Source organism: Bombina bombina, chromosome 5 (genome assembly GCF_027579735.1).
Source record: "Bombina bombina isolate aBomBom1 chromosome 5, aBomBom1.pri, whole genome shotgun sequence".
NCBI lineage: Eukaryota > Metazoa > Chordata > Amphibia > Anura > Bombinatoridae > Bombina > Bombina bombina.
In genome coordinates, this window is record NC_069503.1 from 887,587,581 (window position 1) to 887,611,974 (window position 24,394).

General features: G+C 40.7%; 1 protein-coding gene across 1 annotated transcript in view; it reads right to left on the reverse strand.

The window, feature by feature from the left end:
- Positions 1-24,394, reverse strand: part of RB1CC1 (RB1 inducible coiled-coil 1) — a gene marked incomplete in the record, with an annotated part of 595,085 nt that overhangs the window by 246,757 nt on the left and 323,934 nt on the right. Inside the window, 1 exon segment of the mRNA XM_053715035.1 lies at positions 23,084-23,210. Within this exon segment, the coding sequence (XP_053571010.1) occupies positions 23,084-23,210 (127 nt within the window).

Genomic DNA, 24,394 nt, shown 5'->3' on the forward strand with positions numbered 1-24,394 from the left:
ACCAGAAATCTATCTCCTACTGATGAGTTCCAAAAAGAACAAAACAGGCTTGTCTAGTGAGTGATTTCTGGTTTGCTGCAATAATCCTGTTAAAAGGATCGCTATGTTAAAACAGTATTTGAAGCAAAAAAAACTGAGAATTTGCATATCTCACCCAGAATTCCTTTGTGCATTGGTAACATTGTATATGAAGTATTTCTGGGAAAAAGCAAGCGTGGGAATCTTGCCAAGATGTGCTAATTTCCTATGCAAATATATATATATATATATATATATATATATATGCAAAAAAAAGTCTTTGTAAAAAAAAAAACAGACAGGAAGAACTGTGCATTCTCTCTCTCTCTCTCTCTCTATATATATATATATATATATATATATATATATATATATATATATATATATATATATATATATATATATATATATATATATATATATAACATTGTAATGCAAAGAAATAAATGCAACAGATATATGCACATAAAATGAAGAAGTCTTATCTGTGGACCAATGTCCTATTTTCTTCAAACTTAGGGAGAGATGGCAGCTTATCAATAAGTCCTCCGGTACCAACGCTGGAGTTCAAAAGTGACAAAATAGAATCTAGAAAATCAAGCGCATAAAGAATCTCCTCATACTGTTATGTTTAATTTAAGTACATAAAAAAAATCACACAATCCCCCCTTGAGGGTGAGTACTCACAGAACAGAACCTCAATCACTATGAGGTAAGGATAAAACATTGAGCACCGCACAATGGTAATAATGAAAAGGCCCCACTCGGTAGTCTGAAGAGCCGTATGTATTTGCCCTCAGCTCTGGGGTCACAAGTAGTCCGCTTTATAGCGACTTGGATACAGACTTCCCAATCTGGGTGTAGTAAATATAGCATGTAACAATGTGGCAATATACAAAGTAAAAGCAAATTCGAACCAACAATAGGTAAACAGATCGGCTCGTTGACGTCTTGCATCGTGGTGAAAGGTGGTTGTGGCCTTGTCAGGGTTTTTTCCCTGTTGTGTTTGCCATGTGCTGCTGGCAGCCATTTTACTCACCTCTCTTCCTGACTTGGTGCATTGTGGGGGATGCTGCTCATTGCCTGCACTTCCTTTTATGGCCAGACAGTTGTGCATCATCCATGTGAGACAGGATGCAGTCTCAGAATTGTGATGTCATCACTTATTATTTAAAGGACCTCTGTTCAGTATGCTTTGCCTTTGCGTTGTCTCAGCCCAGTTTGTGAGAGTTCCTGGGTATTACCTGGCTGCCTGACGTCCTTCCTGGTTCCTGATCCCTGGCTTGTTCCTGACTCTGCTGTTTTCCTTGTTCCTGTTTCCGGCTCGTATGACTATTCGCTTTGGCTCCTGACTCGGCTCGTCTGACATTTTATTATTTATTTGCTATTAATAAAGGTGTGATTATTTTTGCACTTCTCGTCTCAGTCTGATTCCTGGCATCCTGACATTACCAAAGGCCATGAATCCTGATGCTGCTAATTATCCACCTTTACATGCCATCATTTCCAGGATGGATGTACAGGATCACCGCTTGGATCAATTTGCACTAGCCCAGCAAACCCTGCTGACTCGCACTGCACATTTGGACCAGTGTCCCGCAAGTTAAGGCTGCTCCTGTTTCCGCTGCTGCACCTATGCCTACTAGGAGCATGTCCGGTTCTGCACCTCAGCGATATGGAGGCAACCCTATTCAGTGCAGAGGGTTTTTGAACCAGGTGGGCATTTACTTTGAGATATTACCTCAGGCGTTTCCCTCTGACAGAGCTAAGGTGGGATTTCTCATCTCGTTACTCTCTGACACAGCTCTTGCCTGGGCTAAACCCTTGTGGGAGACTAATAAACCTGTGATTTCAAATTACCCTAAATTTGTGGCTTCCTTTTGAAGGGTATTTGATGTTCCGGCTCGCTCCTCCTCTGCTGCTAAACAACTCATGTCCATTCAACAAGGTACAAGATCTGTTGCTCAGTATGCTATTGAGTTCCGTACGCTTGCCGCAGAGGTAGGTTGGAACAATGAAGCCCTTGTTGCCGCCTTCTTTCATGTGCTCTCTGATGCGATTAAAGACAAAGTTGCTACCAGAGATTTACCAGAGGATTTCGAGGCATTGGTGTCTTTTTTGATCCTAATTGACATCAGACTCAGAGAGAGGCCCTCTTTCAAGGAGCGCTTGCGGAAGCCTCCTGTTCCGTTGTCTCCTACGTGTTCGTTCCCACCCATGCCTCCCTCTCCTCCCATGCCTCCTGGTCCCGAGTCACCAGGTACTGCTGAGCCGATGCAGTTGGGATTCATGCGTCTCTCCGCGGCGGAGAGGGCCTTTAGGAGGAGGGAGGGGCTCTGCCTCTATTGTGGGTTACAGAGCCACCTTTTGAAGTCTTGTCCTACATGGCCGGGAAATGCTCACACCTAAGGTCCTGTCGGGGGCAGACCTTGGGTGGTTTATCCTCGTCCCCGGAACCACTTAAGGAGAAACCTTTGGACACGGTTGTCCTTTCCTGGGTGGACTCCTCCATAGTCACTCAGGCTCTTGTTGACTCCGGTGCTGCGGGCTATTTCATTGACAGTGCTTTTGTATCAAAGCACTCCATTACTGTTTTGCCTCGGTCCATTCCACTTGCTATTGAGGCCATTGATGGCAGGCCCCTTCAGCCCGCACTCGTTACTCAAGAAACTGCTCCGTTGTCCATGGCTGTTGGGGCTCTCCATTTTGAAACTCTCCAGTCTCAGGTAATAAACGCTCCGCATTTTCCGGTTGTTCTGGGTTATCCCTGGCTCCAAAAGCACAATCCCAGTCCCGACTGGCGCAGGTCCGAAATTTTGTCGTGGTCCCCGCAATTTTATTTCCACTTGTCTTCGGAAACCATTTAAAGTCTTGTGCAGTTCTTCGGTATCTCAATTTCCAGAGGAGTACCGAGAGTTCCTAGACGTGTTTGACAAGGTGCGTGCCCGTACGTTGCCTCCTCACCGGTCTTACGACTGTGCCATAGACCTGCAACCCGGAGCCATTTCTCCTCGGGGCCGGGTATACCTTCTGTCTGTTGCAGAGAATTGTGCTATGGAGGAGTATGTTGCCGATGCTCTGTCGCGGGGGATCATCCGCATATCCTGCTCTCCTGCAGGGGCTAGCTTCTTCTTTGTGAAGAAAAAGGGTGGCGAGTTAATAACATGTATCGATTATAGAGGTCTTAATCGTCTTACCATTAAGAATGCTTACCATATTCCGCTCATTATGGAACTCTTTGACCGCCTCAAGGGAGCTAAGGTCTTTACTAAATTTGATTTGAGAGGAGCGTACAATCGTGTTAGGATTAAGAAGGGCCACAAATGAAAAAAACAGAATTTATGCTTATCTGATAAATTACTTTCTCTTGCGGTGTATCCAGTCCACGGATTCATCCTTTACTTGTGGGATATTCTCATTCCCTACAGGAAGTAGTAAAGAGAGCACACAGCAAAGCTGTCCATATAGCTCCCCCTCTAGCTCCACCCCCCAGTCATTCGACCAAAGGTTAGGAAGAAAAAGGAGAAACCATAGGGTGCAGTGGTGACTGTAGTTTAAACAAAAACATTTTTACCTGACTTAAATGCCAGGGCGGGCCGTGGACTGAATACACCGCAAGAGAAAGTAATTTATCAGGTAAGCATAAATTCTGTTTTCTCTTGCAAGGTGTATCCAGTCCACGGATTCATCCTTTACTTGTGGGATACCAATACCAAAGCTTTAGGAAACGGATGAAGGGAGGGAACAAGACAGATACCTTAAACGGAAGGCGCCACTACTTGCAAAACCTTTCTCCCAAAAATATCCTCCGAAGAAGCAAAAGTATCGAATTTGTAAAATTTGGCAAAAGTATGCAGTGAAGACCAAGTCGCTGCCTTACAAATCTGTTCAACAGAAGCCTCATTTTTGAAAGCCCATGTAGAAGCCACTGCTCTGGTAGAATGAGCAGTAATTCTTCCAGGAGGCTTCTGGCCAGTAGTCTCATAGGCCAAAAGGATGATGCTTTTCAGCCAAAAGGAAAGAGGTAGCAGTCGCTTTCTGACCTCTCCTCTTACCAGAATAGATAACAAACAAGGAAGATGTTTGTCTGAAATCCTTAGTTGCTTGTAAACAGAACTTTAAAGCACGAACTACATAAAGATTGTGTAATAGACGTTCCTTCTTCGAAGATGGATTAGGACACAGAGAAGGAACAACTATTTCCTGGTTAATATTCTTATTAGAAACAACTTTAGGAAGAAAACCAGGCTTGGTATGCAAAACTACCTTATCTGCGTGGAACACCAGGTAAGGTGAATCACACTGTAAGGCAGATAATTCTGAAACTCTTCGAGCAGAAGAGATAGCTATCAAAAACAAAACTTTCCAAGATAACAACTTAATGTCTATGGAATGTAAAGGTTCAAACGGAACCCCTTGAAGAACTGAAAGAACTAGATTCAAACTCCATGGCGGAGCCACAGGTTTATAGACAGGCTTGATTCTGACTAAAGCCTGAGCAAACGCTTGAACGTCTGGTACCTCTGCCAGACGCTTGTGTAATAGGATAGACAAAGCAGATATTTGTCCTTTTAAGGAACTAGCTGACAATCCTTTCTCCAGTCGTTCTTGGAGAAAGGACAATATCCTGGGAATCCTAATCTTACTCCATGAGTAACCCTTGGATTCACACCAACAAAGATATTTCCGCCATATCTTATGGTAGATTTTCCTGGTGACAGGCTTTCTAGCCTGAATCAGAGTATCTATAACTGACTCAGAGAACCCACGCTTTGATAGAATTAAGCATTCAATCTCCAAGCAGTCAGACGTAGAGAAACTAAATTTGGATGCTTGAACGGACCCTGTATTAGAAGATCCTGCCTCATTGGCAGTGTCCATGGTGGGACAGATGACATGTCCACTAGGTCTGCATACCAAGTCCTGCGTGGCCACGCAGGCGCTATCAGAATCACCGAAGCCTTCTCCTGCTTGATTCTGGCAACCAGACGCGGGAGGAGAGGAAACGGTGGAAAAACATAAGCCAGATTGAAGGACCAAGGTGCTGCTAGAGCATCTATCAATACCGCCTTGGGATCCCAGGACCTGGACCCGTAGAGAGGAAGTTTGGTGTTCTGACGGGAAGCCATCAGATCCAACTCTGGGGTGCCCCATAGTTGAGTCAGCTGGGTAAATACCTCCGGGTGGAGTTCCCACTCCCCCGGGTGAAAAGTCTGACGACTTAGAAAATCCGCCTCCCAGTTGTTTACTCCTGGGATATGAATTGCTGAGAGATGGCAGGAGTGATCCTCCGCCCACCTGATTATTTTGGTTACTTCCGTCATCGCTAGGGAACTCTTTGTTCCCCCCTGATGATTGATGTAAGCTACAGTCGTGATGTTGTCCGACTGAAATCTGATGAATTTGGCCGCCGCTAGTTGAGGCCTTGCCTGAAGAGTGTTGAATATCGCCCTCAGTTCCAGAATGTTTATCGGGAGAAGAGTTTCTTCCCGAGACCATAAGCCCTGAGCTTTCAGGGAGTCCCAGACCGCACCCCAGCCTAACAGACTGGTGTCGGTCGTTACGATGATCCACTCTGGCCTGCGGAAACATATTCCTTGAGACAGGTGATCCTGAGACAACCACCAGAGAAGAGAATCTCTGGTCTCCTGGTCCAACTGAATTTGAGGAGACAAATCTGCATAATCCCCATTCCACTGTTTGAGCATGCATAGTTGCAGTGGTCTGAGGTGTATCCGAGCAAAAGGGACTATGTCCATTGCCGCAACCATTAGTCCGATTGTCTCCATGCACTGAGCCACAGATGGCCGAGGAATGGAATAAAGAGCTCGGCAAGTAGTTAAGAGTTTTAGCTTTCTGACCTCTGTCAGAAATATTTTCATTTCTACCGAGTCTATCAGGGTTCCTAGGAATGGAACTCTTGTGAGGGGGGAGAGAGAACTCTTTTTGATGTTCACCTTCCACCCGTGAGACATCAGAAAGGCCAATACAATCTCCGTGTGAGACTTGGTTCTTTGGAAAGTTGACGCCTGAATTAAGATGTCGTCTAGCTAAGGCGCCACTGCTATGCCCCGCAGTCTTAGAACCGCCAGGAGGGACCCTAGCACCTTTGTGAAAATTCTGGGAGCAGTGGCCAACCCGAAAGGAAGAGCCACAAACTGAAAATGCTTGTCCAGAAAGGCGAACCTGACAAACTTGTGATGATCTTTGTGGATAGGAATGTGCAGATACGCATCCTTTAGATCCACGGTAGTCATCTATTGACCCTCCTGGATCATTGGTAAGATTGTCCGAATGGTCTCCATCTTGAATGATGGGACTCTGAGGAATTTGTTTAGAATTTGGAGATCCAGGATTGGTCTGAAAGTTCATTCTTTTTTTTGGAACCACAAACAGGTTTGAGTAAAACCCCAGTCCTTGTTCTGCAATTGGAACTGGGTGGATCACTCCCATTGTATGTAGATCTTCTACACAGCGTAAAAACGCCTCTTTCTTTGTCTGATCTGTAGACAGATAAGAAATGTGGAACCTTCCCCTTGGAGGAGAGTCCATGAATTCTAGAAGGTATCCCTGGGCTACAATCTCTAATGCCCAAGGATCGTGTACATCTCTTGCCCAGGCTTGAGCGAAGGGAGAGAGTCTGCCCCCTACTAGATCTGGTCCCGGATCAGGGGCTACCCCTTCATGCTGTCTTGGTGGCAGCTGCAGGCTTTTTGGCCTGTTTACCCTTATTCCAGCCCAGGTAAGGTTTCCAGGTTGCCTTGGGCTGTGAAGCGTTACCCTCTTGCTTTGCAGCCGGAGAGGATGAAGCAGGGCTGTTCCTGAAATTGCGAAAGGAACGAAAATTAGCTTTGTTCTTTGTTTTAAAGGCTTTTTCCTGAGGGAGAGCATGGCCTTTTCCCCCGGTGATATCTGAAATAATCTCTTTCAATTCATGCCCGAATAGGGTCTTCCCTTTGAAAGGAATGTTCAAAAGCTTGGATTTAGACGATACATCGGCCGACCAGGACATTAGCCATAGCGCCCTGCGCGCCAAAATGGCGAAACCTGAATTTTTCGCCCCTAACTTAGCTATTTGGAAAGCGGCGTCAGTGATAAAAGAATTAGCTAGCTTTAGAGCCTTAATTCTATCCATAATTTCCTCATATGAGGTCTCCGTCTGGAGCGAGTCTTCCAGCGCCTCAAACCAGAAAGCAGCTGCAGTAGTTACAGGAATAATGCAGGCAATAGGTTGGAGAAGAAAACCTTGTTGAACAAAAAATGTCTTAAGTAAACCCTCTAATTTTTTATCCATAGGGTCTTTAAAAGCACAACTGTCTTCAATTGGTATGGTTGTGCATTCAGCTAGTGTAGAAACAGCCCCCTCCACCTTAGGGACCATCTGCCACGAGTCCCGCATGGGGTCAGATATGGGGAACATTTTCTTAAAAACAGGAGGGGGGACAAAAGGGACACCTGGCCTATCCCACTCCCTAGTAACGATATCCGCAATCCTCTTAGGGACCGGAAACGCATCCGTGTAAACAGGGACCTCTAGGTACTTGTCCATTTTACACAATTTCTCTGGGATCACCAAAGAGTCACAGTCATCCAGAGTATCTAATACCTCCCTAAGTAAAACACGGAGGTGTTCTAGTTTAAATTTAAAAGCCAATGTATCTGAATCTGTCTGGGGAGGAACCCTTCCTGAATCAGAGACTTCTCCCTCAGACATCAAATCCCTCGCTCCCACTTCAGAGCTTTGTGAGGGTATATCGGATACGGCTACCAAAGCGTCAGAATGCTCATAATCTGTTCTTAAAACGGAGCTATCACGCTTTGCAGGTAACACAGGCAGTTTAGATAAGAAGGCTGTAAGAGAATGATCCATGACTGCCGCTAAGTCTTGTAATGTAAAAGGGTTAGACGCACTAGAGGTACTAGGCGTCGCTTGCGCGGGCGTAACTGGTTGTGACACTTGGGGAGAGGCAGACGGGCTACCCTCGTTACCTTCAGTCTGAGAATCATCTTGGGCCACATTCTTAAGTGCAACAATATGATCTTTAAAGTGTATAGACATATCAGTAAAAGTGGGACACATTCTGAGAGGGGGTTCCACCATGGCTTCTTAACACATTGAACAAGGATTTTCCTTAGTGTCAGACATGTTTAACAGACTAGTAGAGTACACAAACAGGCTTGGAATCACTTTATTCAAATAAAAAACACAATTTGAAAAAAATGTTACTGTGCCTTTAAGAGATCAAAAGAGCACACAATTTTACAAAACGGTGAAAAATGCAGCAATCTTTCTGAAATTTTCACAGTATGTAGCTAAAGCCTTAATAAGATTGCACCCCAAGTTTCAAAACGATTAACCCCTTAATGCCCAAACCGGAGCAGCCTAAAGCCAACACCTGGTTAAATCACTACAGCACCTTGCCACAGCCTTGCTGTGGCCCTACCTTCCCTTAGGGATCAGATTTGGGGGAATATAGCTTCTTTTAGGCCCTCAAACATCAGCAGGACCCTCCATGTGAAACAGCATGAACTTCTCTGCAATTCTAACTGTGCATCTGAGGCAATTAGGCCCTTCCCACTCTACTCCGGAGCTGTGAGGTCTAGTAAATCACTCCTAAGTGACTAAAAAACAGCCATGTGGTAATAACCCCCCCAAAAAAAAACAAAAGGGCTTTCAAAGTGTCTTGCAAAACGATTTTTCCTTAGCCAAACAATTGATTGCCCTGAATAAGTGTCAACCAGCATAATTAGCCCTATTATGTAAGCATTCAATTCCTTACTAAGTCTGTGAACATAGCTTACCCTCCCCTCATGGGGATATTGTCAGTCTCTTCTAGCATTATCTCAGTCTTGTCTAGAAATAAATGACTGAATATACCTTATTGCAGATCACCCTGCAAACTGAAAGAAATGAATTTATCCTGTAAATTCTTACATAAATTATGTTTTTTTTTTCATGTAGTTGGCAAGAGTCCATGAGCTAGTGACGTATGGGATAGCAAATACCAATGATGTGGAACTCCACGCAAGAGTCACTAGAGAGGGAGGGCTGAAAAAAAATTAATCCACAACCCAAATCATACATTTTAATCTTATAATGAAAAAGAAAAAAACTGAAATTATAAGCAGGAGAATCAAACTGAAACAGCTGCATGAAGAACTCCACGCAAGAGTCACTAGAGAGGGGGGGGGGGGGCGGATAAAAATAAAAACAGCCATTTTCCGCTGAAAAAATAATCCACAACCCAAAATATAAGTTTATTCTTATAATGAAAAGAAAAACTTAAAAACATCAGCAGAAAAATCAAACTGAAACAGCTGCCTGAAGAATTTTTTCTACCAAAAACTGCCTCTGAAGAAGCAAATGCATCAAAAAGCCCACAAAGTGGAGACTGATCTAGTAGAATGAGTAACAATTCTCTGAGGCGGGGCTTGACCCGACTCCAAATAAGCTTGGTGAATCAAAAAGCTTAACCAAAAAGCTAAGGAAATGGCAGAAGCCTTCTGACCTTTCCTAGAACCAGAAAATATAACAAATAGACTAGAAGTCTTCCTGAAATCTTAGTAGTTTCAATATAATATTTCAAAGCTCTGACCACATCCAAAGAATGTAAGGATCTTTCCAAAGAATTCTTAGGATTAGGACACAAAGAAGGGACAACAATTTATCTACTAATGTTGTTAGAATTCACAACCTTAGGACAAAAATGTAAAAGAAGACTGCAAAACCACCTTATCCTGATGAAATATCAGAAAAGGAGATTCATAAGAAAGAGCAGATAATTCTGAAACTCTTCTAGTAGAAGAGATGGCCAAAAGGAACAACCCTTTCCAAGAAAGTAGTTTAATGTCCTACATAGGCTCAAACGGAAGAGCCTGAAAAGCCTTCAAAACCAAATTAAAACTCCAAGGAGGAGAGATTGATTTAATGACAGGCTTGATATGAACCAAAGCCTGTACAAAACAATGAATATCAGGAAGTTTAGCAATCTTTCTGTGAAACAAAACCGAGATTTGTCCCTTCGAGGAACTTGCAGACAAAATCTTATCCAAACCATCCTGAAGAAACTGTAAAATTCTAGGAATTCTAAAAGAATGCCAAGAAAATTTATGAGAAGAGCACCATGAAATGTAAGTCTTCCAAACTTGATAATAAATCTTCCTAGAGACAGATTTACAATCTTGTAACATAGTAATAATCACTGAGTCAGAGAAACCTCTATGACTTAGTACAAAGCGTTCAATTTCCATACCTTCAAAGATAATGATTTGAGATCCTGATGGAAAAAACAGACTTTGAGACATTAAGGCCGGCCTTAATGGAAGTGGCCAAGGTTGGCAACTGGACATCCAAACAAGATCCGCATACCAAAACCTGTGAAGCCATGCTGGAGCCACCAGCAACACAAATAATTGTTCCATGATGATTTTGAAGATCACTCTTGGAAGAAGAACTAGAGGCGGGAAAATATAAGTAGGTTGATAACACCAAGGGAGTGTAAATGCATCCACTGCATCCGCCTGAAAATCCCTGGACCTGGACAGGTATCTGAGAAGTCTCTTGTTTACATGAGAGGCAATCAGATCTATCTCTGGAAGACCCCACATCTGAACAAGCTGAGAAAACACATCTGGATGGAGAGACCACTCCCCCGGATGTAAAGTCTGACGGCTGAGATAATCCGTCTCAAAATTGTCTACACCTGGGAAATGAACCACAGAAATTAGACAGGAGCTGGATTCCGCCCAAGCAAGTATCCGAGATACTTCTTTCATAGCTTGGGGACTGAGAGTACCACCCTGATGATTTACATATGCCACTGTTGTGATATTGTCTGTCTGAAAACAAATGAACAGTTCTCTCTTCAACAGAGGCCAGAACTGAAGAACTCTGAAAACTGCACGGAGTTCTAAAATATTGATTGGTAATCTCGCCTCTTGAGATTTCCAAACCCCTTGTGCTGTCAGAGATCCCCAAACAGCTCCCCAACCTGAAAACATGCATCTGTTGTGATCACAGTCTAGGTTGGACAAACAAAAGAAGCCCCTTGAACTAAACACTGGTGATTTAACCACCAAGTCAGAGAGTATTGAACATTGGGATTTAAGGATATTAATTGTGATATCTTTGTATAATCCCTGCACCATTGGTTTAGCATACAAAGCTGAGGAGGTCTCATGTGAAAACGAGCAAAGGGAATCGTGTCCAATGCTGCAGTCATGAGACCTAAAACTTCCATGTCCATAGCAACTGAATGGAATGACTGAGACTGAAGGTTCCGACAGGCTGCAACCAATTTAAACATCTCTTGTCTGTTAGAGACAGAGTCATGGACACTGAATCTATCTGGAAGCCAAAAAAAGGTGACCCTTGTCTGAGGAATCAAGAAACTCTTTGGTAAATTGATCCTCCAACTATGTTTGAGAAGAAACAACACTAGTTGATTTGTTTGAGATTCTGAACGTTAAGACTGAGCGAGTACCAAAATATCGTCCAAATAAGGAAACACCGCAATACCCCGCTCTAAGATTACAGAGAGTAGGACACCTAGAACCTTTGAAAAGATTCTTTGAGCGGTTGCTAGGCCAAATGGAAGAGCAACAAATTGTTAATGCTGGTCTAGAAAAGAGAATCTCAGGAACTGAAAATGATCTGAATGAATCGGAATATTAAGGTATACATCCTGCAAGTCTATTGTAGACATAAAATGTCCTTGCTGAACAAAAAGCAGAATAGTCCTTAAAGTCACCATTGTTGACCAAAGTTGGTACTCTTACATAACGATTCAAACATTTCAGATCCAGAATTGGTCTGAATTTATTTTCCTTCTTTGGGACAATGAATAGATTTGAATAAAACCCCAGACCCTGTTCCTGAAAAAGAACTGGCATGATTACCCCTGAAACTCTAGGTCTGAAACACACTTCAGGAAACCCTGGGCATTTACTGGATTTGCTGGGATGCATGAGAGAAACAAATCTTCTCACAGGAGGTCTTACTCAGAATCCTATTCGATACCCCTGAGAGACAATACTCTGAAACCATTGATTTTGGACAGAATTTATCCAAACATCCTTGAAAAAAACATTAATCTGCCCCTTAACAGCTGAACTGGAATGAGAGCCGCACCTTCATGCGGACTTAGGGGCTGGCTTAGGTTTCTTAAATGGCTTGGATTTATTCCAATTTGATGAAAATTTCCAATTGGAAACAGATTCCTTGAGGGAAGGATTAGGTTTTTGTTCCTTATTTGACAAAAAGAACGAAAACTGTTAGAAGCTTTAGATTTACCCTTAGGTCTCTTATTACCTTGGAAAGAAGAGATAGTAATCTAGACTTAGAAGTCATATTGGCATTCCACGATTTAAGCCACAAGGCTCTTCTAGCTAAAAATAGCTAAAGACATAGGTCTAACATCAATCTTGATTATATCAAAAAATGGCAACAGAAATGATTAGCATGTTGCAGTAAGCGAACAATGCTAGATAAATCAGAATCCAATTCTTGTTGCGCTAAATTCTCCAACAAAAATGCTGATGCCGCTGCAACATCCGCCAAAGAAATTGCAGGCCTGAGAAGATGACCTGGATATAAATAAGCTTTCCTTAGATAAGATTCAAGTTTCCTATCTAAAAGGAACTTAAGTACTATCTTCCATAGGAATAGAGGTACATACAGCAAGAGTAAAAATAGCCCCATCAACTTTGGGGATCTTTTCCCAAAACTCTATAAAAATTGCTGGTAAAGGATACAATTTTTTAAACCTTGAAGAAGGAATAAAAGAAGTACCCGGCTTATTCGATTCCTTAGAAATCATATCAGAAATAGCATCAGGAACAGGAAAAAAACCTCTGGAGTAACCACAGGAGGTTTTAAAAAACATAATTTACTAGTTCTAATATCAAGAGGACTAGTTTCCTTAATATCCAAAGTAATTAACACTTCTTTAAACAAAGAATGAAAATACTTCATTTTAAATAAATAAGTAGATTTGTTAGTGTCAATATCTGAGGAAGGATCTTCTGAATCAGATAGATCCTCATCAGAGGAGGATAATTCATTATGTTGTCGGTTATTTGAAATTTCATCAACCTTATGAGAAGTTTTAAAAGACCTTTAATATTAATTAGAAGGCGGAATAGCAGACAAAGGCCTCTAGTTATCAAGGTCTGTCGGACCTGGTTCGACAGACCTCGCTGAATACGGCGAGCAATACGCTCGCTGTATTCAGCATTGCACCAGCAGCTCACAAGAGCTGCTGGTGCAACACCGCCCCCTGCAGACTCGCGGCCAATAGTCCGCCAGCAGGGGAGTGTCAATCAACCTGATCGTACTCGATCAGGTTGATTTCCGGCAATGTCTCTCCGCCTGCTCAGAGCAGGCGGACAGGTTATGGAGCAGCAGCTTGATACATATGCCCCAAAGCCTTCTGAATAGAATCAGTAACAAATTATTAAAATTCATAGGTATAACATGTACATTAAAAGTTGAAGGAACAGTAACAGGCAATGTACTATTACTGATGTACACATTATCTGCATGTAAAAGTTTATCATGACAACTATTTACAAATGACAAGCGGAAATAAAATGCACTTAGCATTGGTAGAACCGATATCAGGCAGCAAAGTTCCAACAGATACTTCTGAGACAGGATCAGATTGTGACATCTTGCAAAATGTAAAATAAAACACAACATATAAAGCAAAAACATAATTTATGTAAGATCTTACCTGATAAATGAATTTCTTTCATATTGGCAAGAGTCCATGAGCTAGTGACGTATGGGATATACATTCCTACCAGGAGGGGCAAAGTTTCCCAAACCTCAAAATGCCTATAAATACAGCCCTCACCACATCCACAATTCAGTTTAACGAATAGCCAAGAAGTGGGGTGATAAGAAAGGAGAGAAAGCATCAAACAAGGAATTGGAATAATTGTGCTTTATACAAAAAAAATCATAACCACCACAAAAAGGGTGGGCCTCATGGACTCTTGCCAATATGAAAGAAATGAATTTATCAGGTAAGATCTTACATAAATTATGTTTACTTTCATGTAATTGGCAAGAGTCCATGAGCTAGTGACGTATGGGATAGCAGATACCCAAGATGTGGAACTTCCACGCAAGAGTCACTAGAGGGGGGGGGGATTAAATAAAGACAGCCAATTCCGCTGAAAAAATAATCCATAACCCAAATCAAAAAGTTTTAATCTTAAAATGAAAAAAAATGAAATTATAAGCAGAAGAATCAAACTGAAACAGCTGCCTGAAGTACTTTTCTACCAAAAACTGCTTCAGAAGAAGAAAAAACATAAAAATGGTAGAATTTAGTAAAAGTATGCAAAGAAGACCAAGCTGCTGCTTTGCAAATCTGATCAACAGAAGCTTCATTCTTAAAAGCCCAGGAAGTAGAAACTGACCTAGTAGAATGAGCCGTAATCCTTTGAGGCAGGGATTTACCCGACTCCACATAAGCATGATGAATCAAAGACTTTAACCAAGATGCCAAAGAAATGTCAGAAGCCTTCTGACCTTTCCTAGAACCAGAAAAGACAACAAATAGACTAGAAGTCTTCCTGAAATCTTTAGTAGCTTCAACATAATATGTCAAAGCTCTAACTACATCCAAACAATGTAAAGATCTCTCCAGAGAATTCTTAGGATTAGGACACAAAGAAGGGACAACAATTTCTCTACTAATGTTGTTAGAATTCACAACTTTAGGTAAAAAAATTAAATGAAGTCCGCAACACCGCCTTATCCTGATGAAAATTCAGAAAAGGAGATTCACAAGAAAGAGCAGATAACTCAGAAACTCTTCTAGCAGAAGAGATGGCCAAAAGGAATAAAACTTTCCAAGAAAGTAATTTAATATCCAGAGAATGCATAGGTTCAAATGGAGGAGCCTGTAAAGCCCTCAGAACCAAATTAAGACTCCAAGGAGGAGAAATTGACTTAATGACGGGCTTAATACGAACCAAAGCCTGTACAAAACAATGAATATCAGGATGATTAGCAATCTTTCTGTGAAAAAGTACAGAAAGAGCAGAGATCTGTCCTTTCATGGAACTTGCAGACAAACCTTGTTCCAAACCATCCAGAAGAAACTGTAAAATTCTAGGAATTCTAAAAGAATGCCAATAGAATTTATGTGAAGAACACCAAGAGATGTAAGTCTTCCAAACTCGGTAATAGATCTTTCTAGACACAGATTTACGAGCCTGTAACATAGTATTAATCACTGAATCAGAGAAACCTCTATGACTAAGTATTAAGCGTTCAATCTCCATACCTTCAAATTTAATGATTTGAGATCCTGATGGAAAAATGGGCCTTGAGAAAGAAGGTCTGGCCTTAACGGAAGTGTCCAAGGTTGGCAACTGGCCATCCGAACGAGATCCGCATACCAAAACCTGTGTGGCCATGCTGGAGCCACCAGCAGTACAAACGAACGCTCCATTAGGATTTTGGAAATCACTTTTGGAAGAAGAACTAGAGGCGGAAAGATATAAGCAGGTTCCGCCCGAGGATCCCTGGATTTGGACAGATACCTGGGAAGTTTCTTGTTTAGATGAGAGGCCAGCAGATCTATTTCTGGAAGTCCCCAGATTTGAACAATCTGAAGAAATACCTCTGGGTGAAGAGATCATTCGCCTGGATGTAACGTCTGGCGACTGAGATAATCCGCTTCCCAATTGTCTATACCTGGGATGTGAACCGCAGAAATTAGACAGGAGCTGGATTCCGCCCATACAAGTATCCGAGATACTTCTTTCATAGCCTGAGGACTGTGAGTCCCCCCTTGATGATTGACATATGCCACGGTTGTGACATTGTCTGTCTGAAAACAAACGATTCTCTCTTCAGAAGAGGCCAGAACTGAAGAGCTCTGAAAATCGCACGGCGTTCCAAAATGTTGATTGGTAATTACGCCTCCTGAGATTCCCAAACCCCCTGCGCTGTCAGAGATCCCCATACAGCTCCCCAACCCGAAAGACTCGCATCTGTTGAGATCACAGTCCAGGTTGGACGAACAAGAGAGGCCCCTTGAATTAAACGATGGTAATAAAACCACCAAGTCAGAGAAGATCAAACATTGGGATTTAAGGATATTAATTGTGATATCTTTGTATAATCCCTGCACCATTGGTTCAGCATACAAAGCTGGAGAGGTCTCATGTGAAAACGAGCAAAAGGGATCGCGTCCGATGCAGCAGTCATGAGACCTAGAATTTCCATGCACAAAGCTACCTAAGGGAATGATTGAGACTGAAGGTTTCGACAAGCTGAAACTAATTTCAGACGTCTCTTTTCTGTTAGAGACAAAGTCATGGACACTGAACCTATTTGGAAACCCAAAAAGGTTACCCTTGTTTGAGGAATCAAGGAACTCTTTGGTAAATTGATCCTCCAACCATGTCTTTTAAGAAACGACACAAGATGATTTGTATGAGATTCTGCAGAATGTAAAGACCAAGACCAAGCAAGTATCAAGATATCGTCCAAATAAGGAAATGCCGCAATACCCTGTTCTCTGATTACAGAGAGAAGGGCACAGAGAACCTTTGAAAAGATCCTTGGAGCTGTTGCTCGGCCAAACGGAAGAGCAACAAACTGGTAATGCTTGTCTAGAAAAGAGAATCTCAGAAACTGATAGTGATCTGGATGGATAGGAATATGAAGATATGCATCCTGTAAGTCTATTGTAGACATATAATGCCTTTGCTGAACAAAAATCAGAATAGTCCTTATAGTCACCATTTTGAATGTTGGTATCCTTACATAACGATTCAATATTTTTAGATCCAGAACTGGTCTGAAGGAGTTCTACTTCTTTGATACAATGAACAGATTTGAGTAAAACCCCAGACCCTGTTCCAGAACTGGAACTGGCACAATTAACCCAGCCAACTGTAGGTCTGAAACACATTTCAGAAACGCCTGAGCCTTTACTAGAATGCGTGAGAGAAAAAAATCTTCTCACAGGCGGTCTTACCTTGAAACCTATTCTGTACCCTTGTGAAACAATGACGAAAGGAACGAAAACGATTAGCAGCCCTATATTTACCTTTAGATTTTTTGTCCTGAGGCAAAAAGGCTCCCTTCCCCCCAATAACAGTTGAAATTATTGAATCTAACTGAGAACCAAATAATTTATTACCTTGGAAAGAAAAAGAAAGCAACGTTGACTTAGAAGTCATATCTGCATTCCAAGACTTAAGCCATAAAGCTCTTCTAGCTAAAATAGCTAAAGACATATACCTGACATCAATTCTAATGATATCGAAAATGGCATCACAAATAAAGTTATTAGCATGTTGAAGAAGTTTAACAATGCTATAAGCAGTATGGTCTGACACTTATTGCGCTAAAGCCTCCAACCAGAAAGTGGAAGCTGCAGCAACATCATCCAAAGAAATAGCAGGTCTAAGAAGATTACCTGAACATAAATAAGCCATCCTTAGAAAGGATTCAAGCTTCCTATCTAAATGATCCTTAAAAGAAGTACTATCTGCCGTAGGAATAGTAGTACGTTTAGCAAAAGTAGAGATAGCCCCATCAACTTTGGGGATTTTTTCCCAAAACTCTAATCTATCAGATGGCAAAGGGTACAATTTCTTAAACCTTGGAGAAGGAGTAAATGAAGTACCCAGACTATTCCATTCCCTAGAAATTACTTCTGAAATAGCATCAGGAACTGGAAAAGCTTCTGGAATAACTACATGAGGTTTAAAAACTGAATTTAAACGCTTATTAGTTTTAATATCAAGAGGACTAGACTTCTCCATATCTAATGCAATCAACACTTCTTTAAGTAAAGAACGAATAAACTCCATCTTAAACAAATATGAAGATTTATCAGTGTCAATATCTGAGGCAGAATCTTCTGAACCAGAGATATTCTCATCAGAAATAGATAAGTCAGAATGATGGCGGTCATTTAAAAATTCATCTGAAATATGAGAAGTTTTAAAAGACCTCTTATGTTTACTAGAAGGAGGAATAACAGACAGAGCATTCCGAATAGAATTAGAAACAAATTATTTTACATTAACAGGAACATCCTGAACATTAGATGTTGAAGGAACAACAACAGGTAATGGATTATTACTAATAAAAATATTATCTGCGTTTGATAGTTTATCATGACAACTAACACAAACTACAGCCGGAGGAACAGTTATCAAAAGTTTACAACAAATGCACTTAGCTTTGGTAGAACCAACATCAGGCAGCGTCTTTCCAGAAGTAGATTCTGATCCAGGGTCAGGTAGTGACATCTTGCAATATGTAATAGAAAAAACAACATATAAAGCAAAATTATCAAATTCCTTAAATGGCAGTTTCAGGAATGGGAAAAAATGCAAAACAAAACAAGCCTCTAGAAACCAGAAGCAACTAAAAAGTGAGACTGAAATAATGTGAAAAACTTACATCAACTATGACGCCGGAAATTACAAAATTTTTGCGCCAAAAAAGTCTCGCGCCAAGAATGAGGCAATAAATTGAAGCATTTTCTGCACCCGCGAGCCTAACAGCCCGCAATTTAGAAAAAAAGTCAATTGAAAATTGAAATTTTTAAAGGTAAGAAAAAAAAAATATAATTCATATGCATTTTCCCAAAAAAAGGAAACTGACAGTCTGAAAGAAGGAATACTGATTATCCTGAATCATGGCAAACATAAGTTTAACACATATATTTAGAACTTTACATATAAAGTGCCCAACCATAGCTTAGAGCAGGGGTGTCCAAACTTTGCTCTCCAGAGGTTTTGGAACTACATTTCCAATGATGCTCAGCCAGCATTTTATCTAGCTGAGCATCATGGGAAATGTAGTTCCAAAACCTCTGGAGAGCAAAGTTTGGACACCCCTGGCTTAGAGTGTCATAAATAGAAATAAGACTTACTTACCCTAAGACACTCATCTACATATAGCAGATAGCCAAACCAGTACTAAAACGAGAATCAGTAGAGGTAATGGTATATAAGAGTATATCGTCGATCTGAAAAGGATAACAGAGAACCTATGAAATAGATCCCCTAGAGGAAGACCATGGTATTCAAATAGGCAATACTCTCTTCACATCCCTCTGACAATCACTGCACTCTGAGAGGAAAACCGGGCTTCAGCCTGCTGCAAAGCGCATATCAACGTAGAAATCTAGCACAAACTTACTTCACCACCTCCATGGGAGGCAAAGTTTGTAAAACTGAATTGTGGGTGTGGTGAGGGGTGTATTTATAGGCATTTTGAGGTTTGGGAAACTTTGCCCCTCCTGGTAGGAATGTATATCCCATACGTCACTAGCTCATGGACTCTTGCCAATTACATGAAAGAAATTATCAATTTCCTTATATGACAGTTTCAGGAATGGGAAAAAAATGCAAATAGCATAGCCCTCTGACATAGAAAAAGGCAAGAAGCAAATAGCAATGGGGTGATAAAATAATGAAAAAATTTGGCGACAAGTATGACGCACAGCGTAACTGAAATTTTTGTTGACGCTAACAACGTCCGTAATGACACACTTGCGTCCCTAACGACGCAACATTGTGTAAGGAACTCTGCGTCAACTACGACCCGGAAATGACTCGGCGCACCTGCGGGCCTAATTCTGCCCGTAATTTGCAAAGAAAAATTTAGTCAATTTGAAAAAAAGGCTAAACCCCAGGTAAGAAAAATATTTCTTAATATGTTTATTTTCCCCAAATATGAAACTGACAGTCTGCAAAAAAGGAAATACATGAACCTGATTCATGGCAAATATAAGTACAATACATATATTTAGAACTTTATATTAATGCATAAAGTGCCAAACCATAGCTGAGGTGTCTTAAGTAATAAAAACATACTTACTGAAAGACACCCATCCACATATAGCAGATAGCCAAACCAGTAGTGAAACAGTTATCAGTAGAGGTAATGGTATATGAGAGTATATCGTCGATCTGAAAAGGGAGGTAGGAGATGAATCTCTACGAACGATAACAGAGAACCTATGAAATAGATCTCACGTGAGGAAAACCATTGCATTCAATAGGTGATACTCCCTTCACATCCCTCTGACATTCGCTGTACTCTGAGAGGAATCAGGCTTCAAAATGCTGAGAAGCGCATATCAACGTAGAAATCTTAGCAAAAACTTATTTTACCACCTCCATAAGAGGCAAAGTTTGTAAAACTGAATTGTGGGTGTGCTGAGGGGTGTATTTATAGGCATTTTGAGGTTTGGAAAACTTTACCCCTCCTTGTAGGAATGTATATCCCCCATACGTCACTAGCTCATGGACTCTTGCCAATTACATGAAAGAAAAGACTTAACATCTGGCACATCCGCCAGACACTTATGTAACAAAATAGATAAAGCAGAAATTTGACCCTTCAAGGTACTTGCATTTAAACCCTTCTCCAGACCCTCCTGGAGAAAAGATAAAATCCAAGGAATCCTAACTCTACTCCCTCTGGATTCACGCCAATAGAGATATTTATGCCATATCTTATAATACATTTTTCTAGTTACAGGCTTGCGAGCCTGAATCAAAGTCTCAATCACCGACTCACCGAAGATAATATCAAGCGTTCAATCTCCAGGCAGTCAGCTTCAGAGAAACGAGATTTGGATGAAGGAAGGGCCCCTGAAGTAGAAGGTCCTTCCCTCAGCAGAAGTCTCCAAGGTGGAAGAGATGACATCTCCACCAGATCTGCAAACCAGATTCTGCGAGGCCACACCGGTGCAATGAGAATCACTGACGCCCTTTCCTGTCTGATCCGAGCAATGACCCGAGGAATGAGAGCAAACGGAGGAAACACGTATGTCAGACTGAAAATCCAAGGAACTGCCAGAGCATCTATCAGTACAGTACTAAGACTTCAACCACAAGGCTCTGCGTGCCAGAACAGCAAAGCCAGAAATCTTTGCTCCCAACTTAATAACCTGTAAGGAAGCACTCAAGATAAAGGAATTGGCGAACTTCAAAGCCCTAATCCTATCCTGAATTTCTTCAAGAGGAGTATCCCAAAAAGACAGAGCAAACCAGCCCTGCTTCAAAATAATAAACTCTTGATAGAAGAAACTTCTTTCAGACACCCAACATTACCACCTCCTTGCAACACGTGCAAAGAGAATGACTGGGGGTTGTGGGTAACAGCTTTGCTGTGGAGCTCTTTGCCTCCTCCTGCTGGCCAGGAGTGATATTCCCAACAGTAATTATGATGATCTGTGGACTCACTGTGTCGTTAGAAAGAAAGTTGCTTATAATTGCATGCTATATCTGATTAATGAAAGAAGAAATTTGGGTTTAGTATCCCTTTAATGCATTTTGGCCCAAGGTTGGGGGCCTTTTTAGAGATTTTACTTTTTCAAAACTTGAAAAAGGCCCATAACCTGGGGCTGAAAAACATTGTTTAATATAGGAGTGCTCTACATTTATCCTCTAAACCAGTGTTTCTCAAATTCAGTCCTCAGGAACCTTAACAGGCCAGAGTTTCATTATATCTTAACTAGAGGACAGGTGAAATAATCATATGAAGGGTGAGAACAGGTTAGTAACCATGGTTACTGACCAACTGATTGTTTTAACGGTGCTCTAGCTAAGATATAATGAATATCTGGCCTAATAGGGTCCTGAGGACTGGAGTTGAGAAACACTGCTCTAAACCAGTGTTTCTCAACCGCGGTCCAAGTACCTCCAACAGGCTAGGTTTTCATTATAGCTGAACCAATGCACAGGTAAAGTATTCAGCTGATCAGTTACCATGGTTACTAACCTGCTCTCAGCCATCACCTGATTATTTCACCTGTGCACTAGTTCAGCTATAATGAAAACCTGGACTGTTTGGGGTACTTGAGGACCGGGGTTGAGAAACACTGCTCTAAATTCTTCTTGCCAGAATTTAGAGACTAGTGTTTTTCAGGTTGATTTTTGCCAAATTGTCTTTTAGCATTTTTAATGTCTAACTAGTTAAGATGGAAAGAGTTGTTTAAACCTTTTTGTGACAAACTGGTGACTGTTGCAGAGTTGGTTAACCCTGTTCGTCACAACCTCACTCCATCTTAGAAGCAAAAAAGCAGGCTGAAAAACTCAGGCGAGAGGGGGGATTAAAACTTCTGGTATGTTGGGTGATTTTGTCTCCAGCTAGTGGACTGGAATATATTCCCACATGTGATGTATAATGCACTCTATTTTATGAAAGAAATAGACCTGTGAATTTCCACACTATTATATCATAGTTTATAGAAATCCACCTCTACACAGAGCCAGGTTTAGCTGGAAGAACAATGATTGCAGGCAGGGAACCTGTCTACCGGCATTACAGCGAGTGGGCTGCATATGCTGCCCATATTTATCGATTAACTTAAAGGGACAGGAAATCCCAAAAATTTCCTTCATGGTTTGGATAGAACATACCGTTTTAAACAACTTTCCAATTTAGGTATATTATCAAACATGCTTTGTTCGCTTGTTATCCTTTGCTGAACGAGCAGCTACTACTGGCAGCTAACTGAACACATCTAGTTAGTCAACCACAAGAGACAAATGTGTGCAGGAACCAAGGGATACCAAGAGAACAAACCACCTTTGAAAATAGAAGTAAATTTAAAAGTCTCTTAAACTTACATGATCTATGTAAATCATGCAAATTTAAGTAGTTTAATCAGTCTGAGATTATTTCAATCAGCTACTTTTACAGCAGTTTCATATTTTGCAGTTGCAGGCTCATATGAGAGATTTGTAGTTTCATAAATGCTCCCCAAATATAAAACAGATTGTAGTTTTCCAATTTAGAGTAAACATTTTTGGTGCAGACTCTGTTGTACTGATCTTAATATGACCAAAATAAAAAAAACGATACTGCAGTATTAAGTTTCAAATGTGTAGGTAAGTTGCTTATTAATTAAAGGTTCAGGTAAGTGAACAGAGGTATAACGAGAAATCAGAAAATTATTAATTACCATTATTATATTTTGAAATGCAGATACTGTACATAGATTATATTTTGCAACAGATACAATGAAGACACATGTTTCTGGAGAAAAAAAAAATACAAACATACCTTTTGTTCATTTAAGAGATCTGTAATGGTCTGTGACATTTCATCAAAACTTTGCGCTGCTTTCACTAAGTTGTGTAAAGCACGTACATGCTGGTGCAGAGGCTCAAAATTACAAAGTAAGGGAACCCTGGAAGATAAAGGTAATGTCGATGAGAAACCAAAAGAAATCTAAAAGTAGCAAAATTTGCCATAAGAATGAACATTTTAATTTAGCAAAACAAAGATATGCATGCATAAACGCTTAATCACATAATATTGCAACTTCTTGAACAACTTATCTGTTGCAGCAACACAGTCCGTTATCTCAATTTAGTTTGATTAAATATTTAAGACTACTTTGTAATTACCACCAACAGAAAAGGGTTAAGAACAGAGTACACATCATGTTATTGTCCTATCATTTAACAGATGAGGTAGCACTGAAATCCACAACTTAAAGGGACATGCAAGGGATATAATAATGCATCAGTTCCATACATCAGTATATTGGGTGTTATTAACATAACTTAATATATAGATCTAACAAAATATTTGTATACATTAAGATTACATAACATTTAATAACCAGCACGCCAAAATGCAATCTAGAGAAGAAAGAAATAAAAAAAGATCTACCTTTAACCTACTAGGTCAATCAAATTCCAATATAACTGAAATAGAAACAGATTCTAATACAATTTCATCCATGAAGGATCTCTTTCATGCCTTAGAAGATGAAATACTCAAGGAACACCGCCATTGGTGGGACCTTACGACTTTAGAAAGATATTTAGAAATTAAACAAATCCCCAGGGGCTTACGTGTTCTTAAACACTGTTCTTTCAAAGAGGACACTGAACTCCTTGAAAAATGGTATAAAATTTTAAATGATTGTGCATTTGATCTAATGAAAATCCTGATAGAACACAGACGTTTTCTATCTGACAAATGTAGTGATAACATTGAGAAAATCCAAAGTGACCTAACTAAATATTTGGATAATCCTGACTACGAACGATTTTTAAAAAGAATGTACGAGCGTACTGACAAATTTCAGGAAGAACTAGTTTTATCCAAAAAAAAGAAGCTAGAGAGAGACAATGAGGATTACCTCAAAAATCAAGTTTACACTTACAATAGACCAACTCAATTATCTCCAGAAGAAAATGTGGAGAAGTCTGAGAATGTATCAGGGGACAGGGAGATACAACAAATAAGAAGTAATCATCACAACCAAGGGAATAACTATGTAATATCTTACAAACATACTTACCAAGGGAACAGTCATACAGACAACAAACACAGGTATACATATCGTCCAAATTATAGACA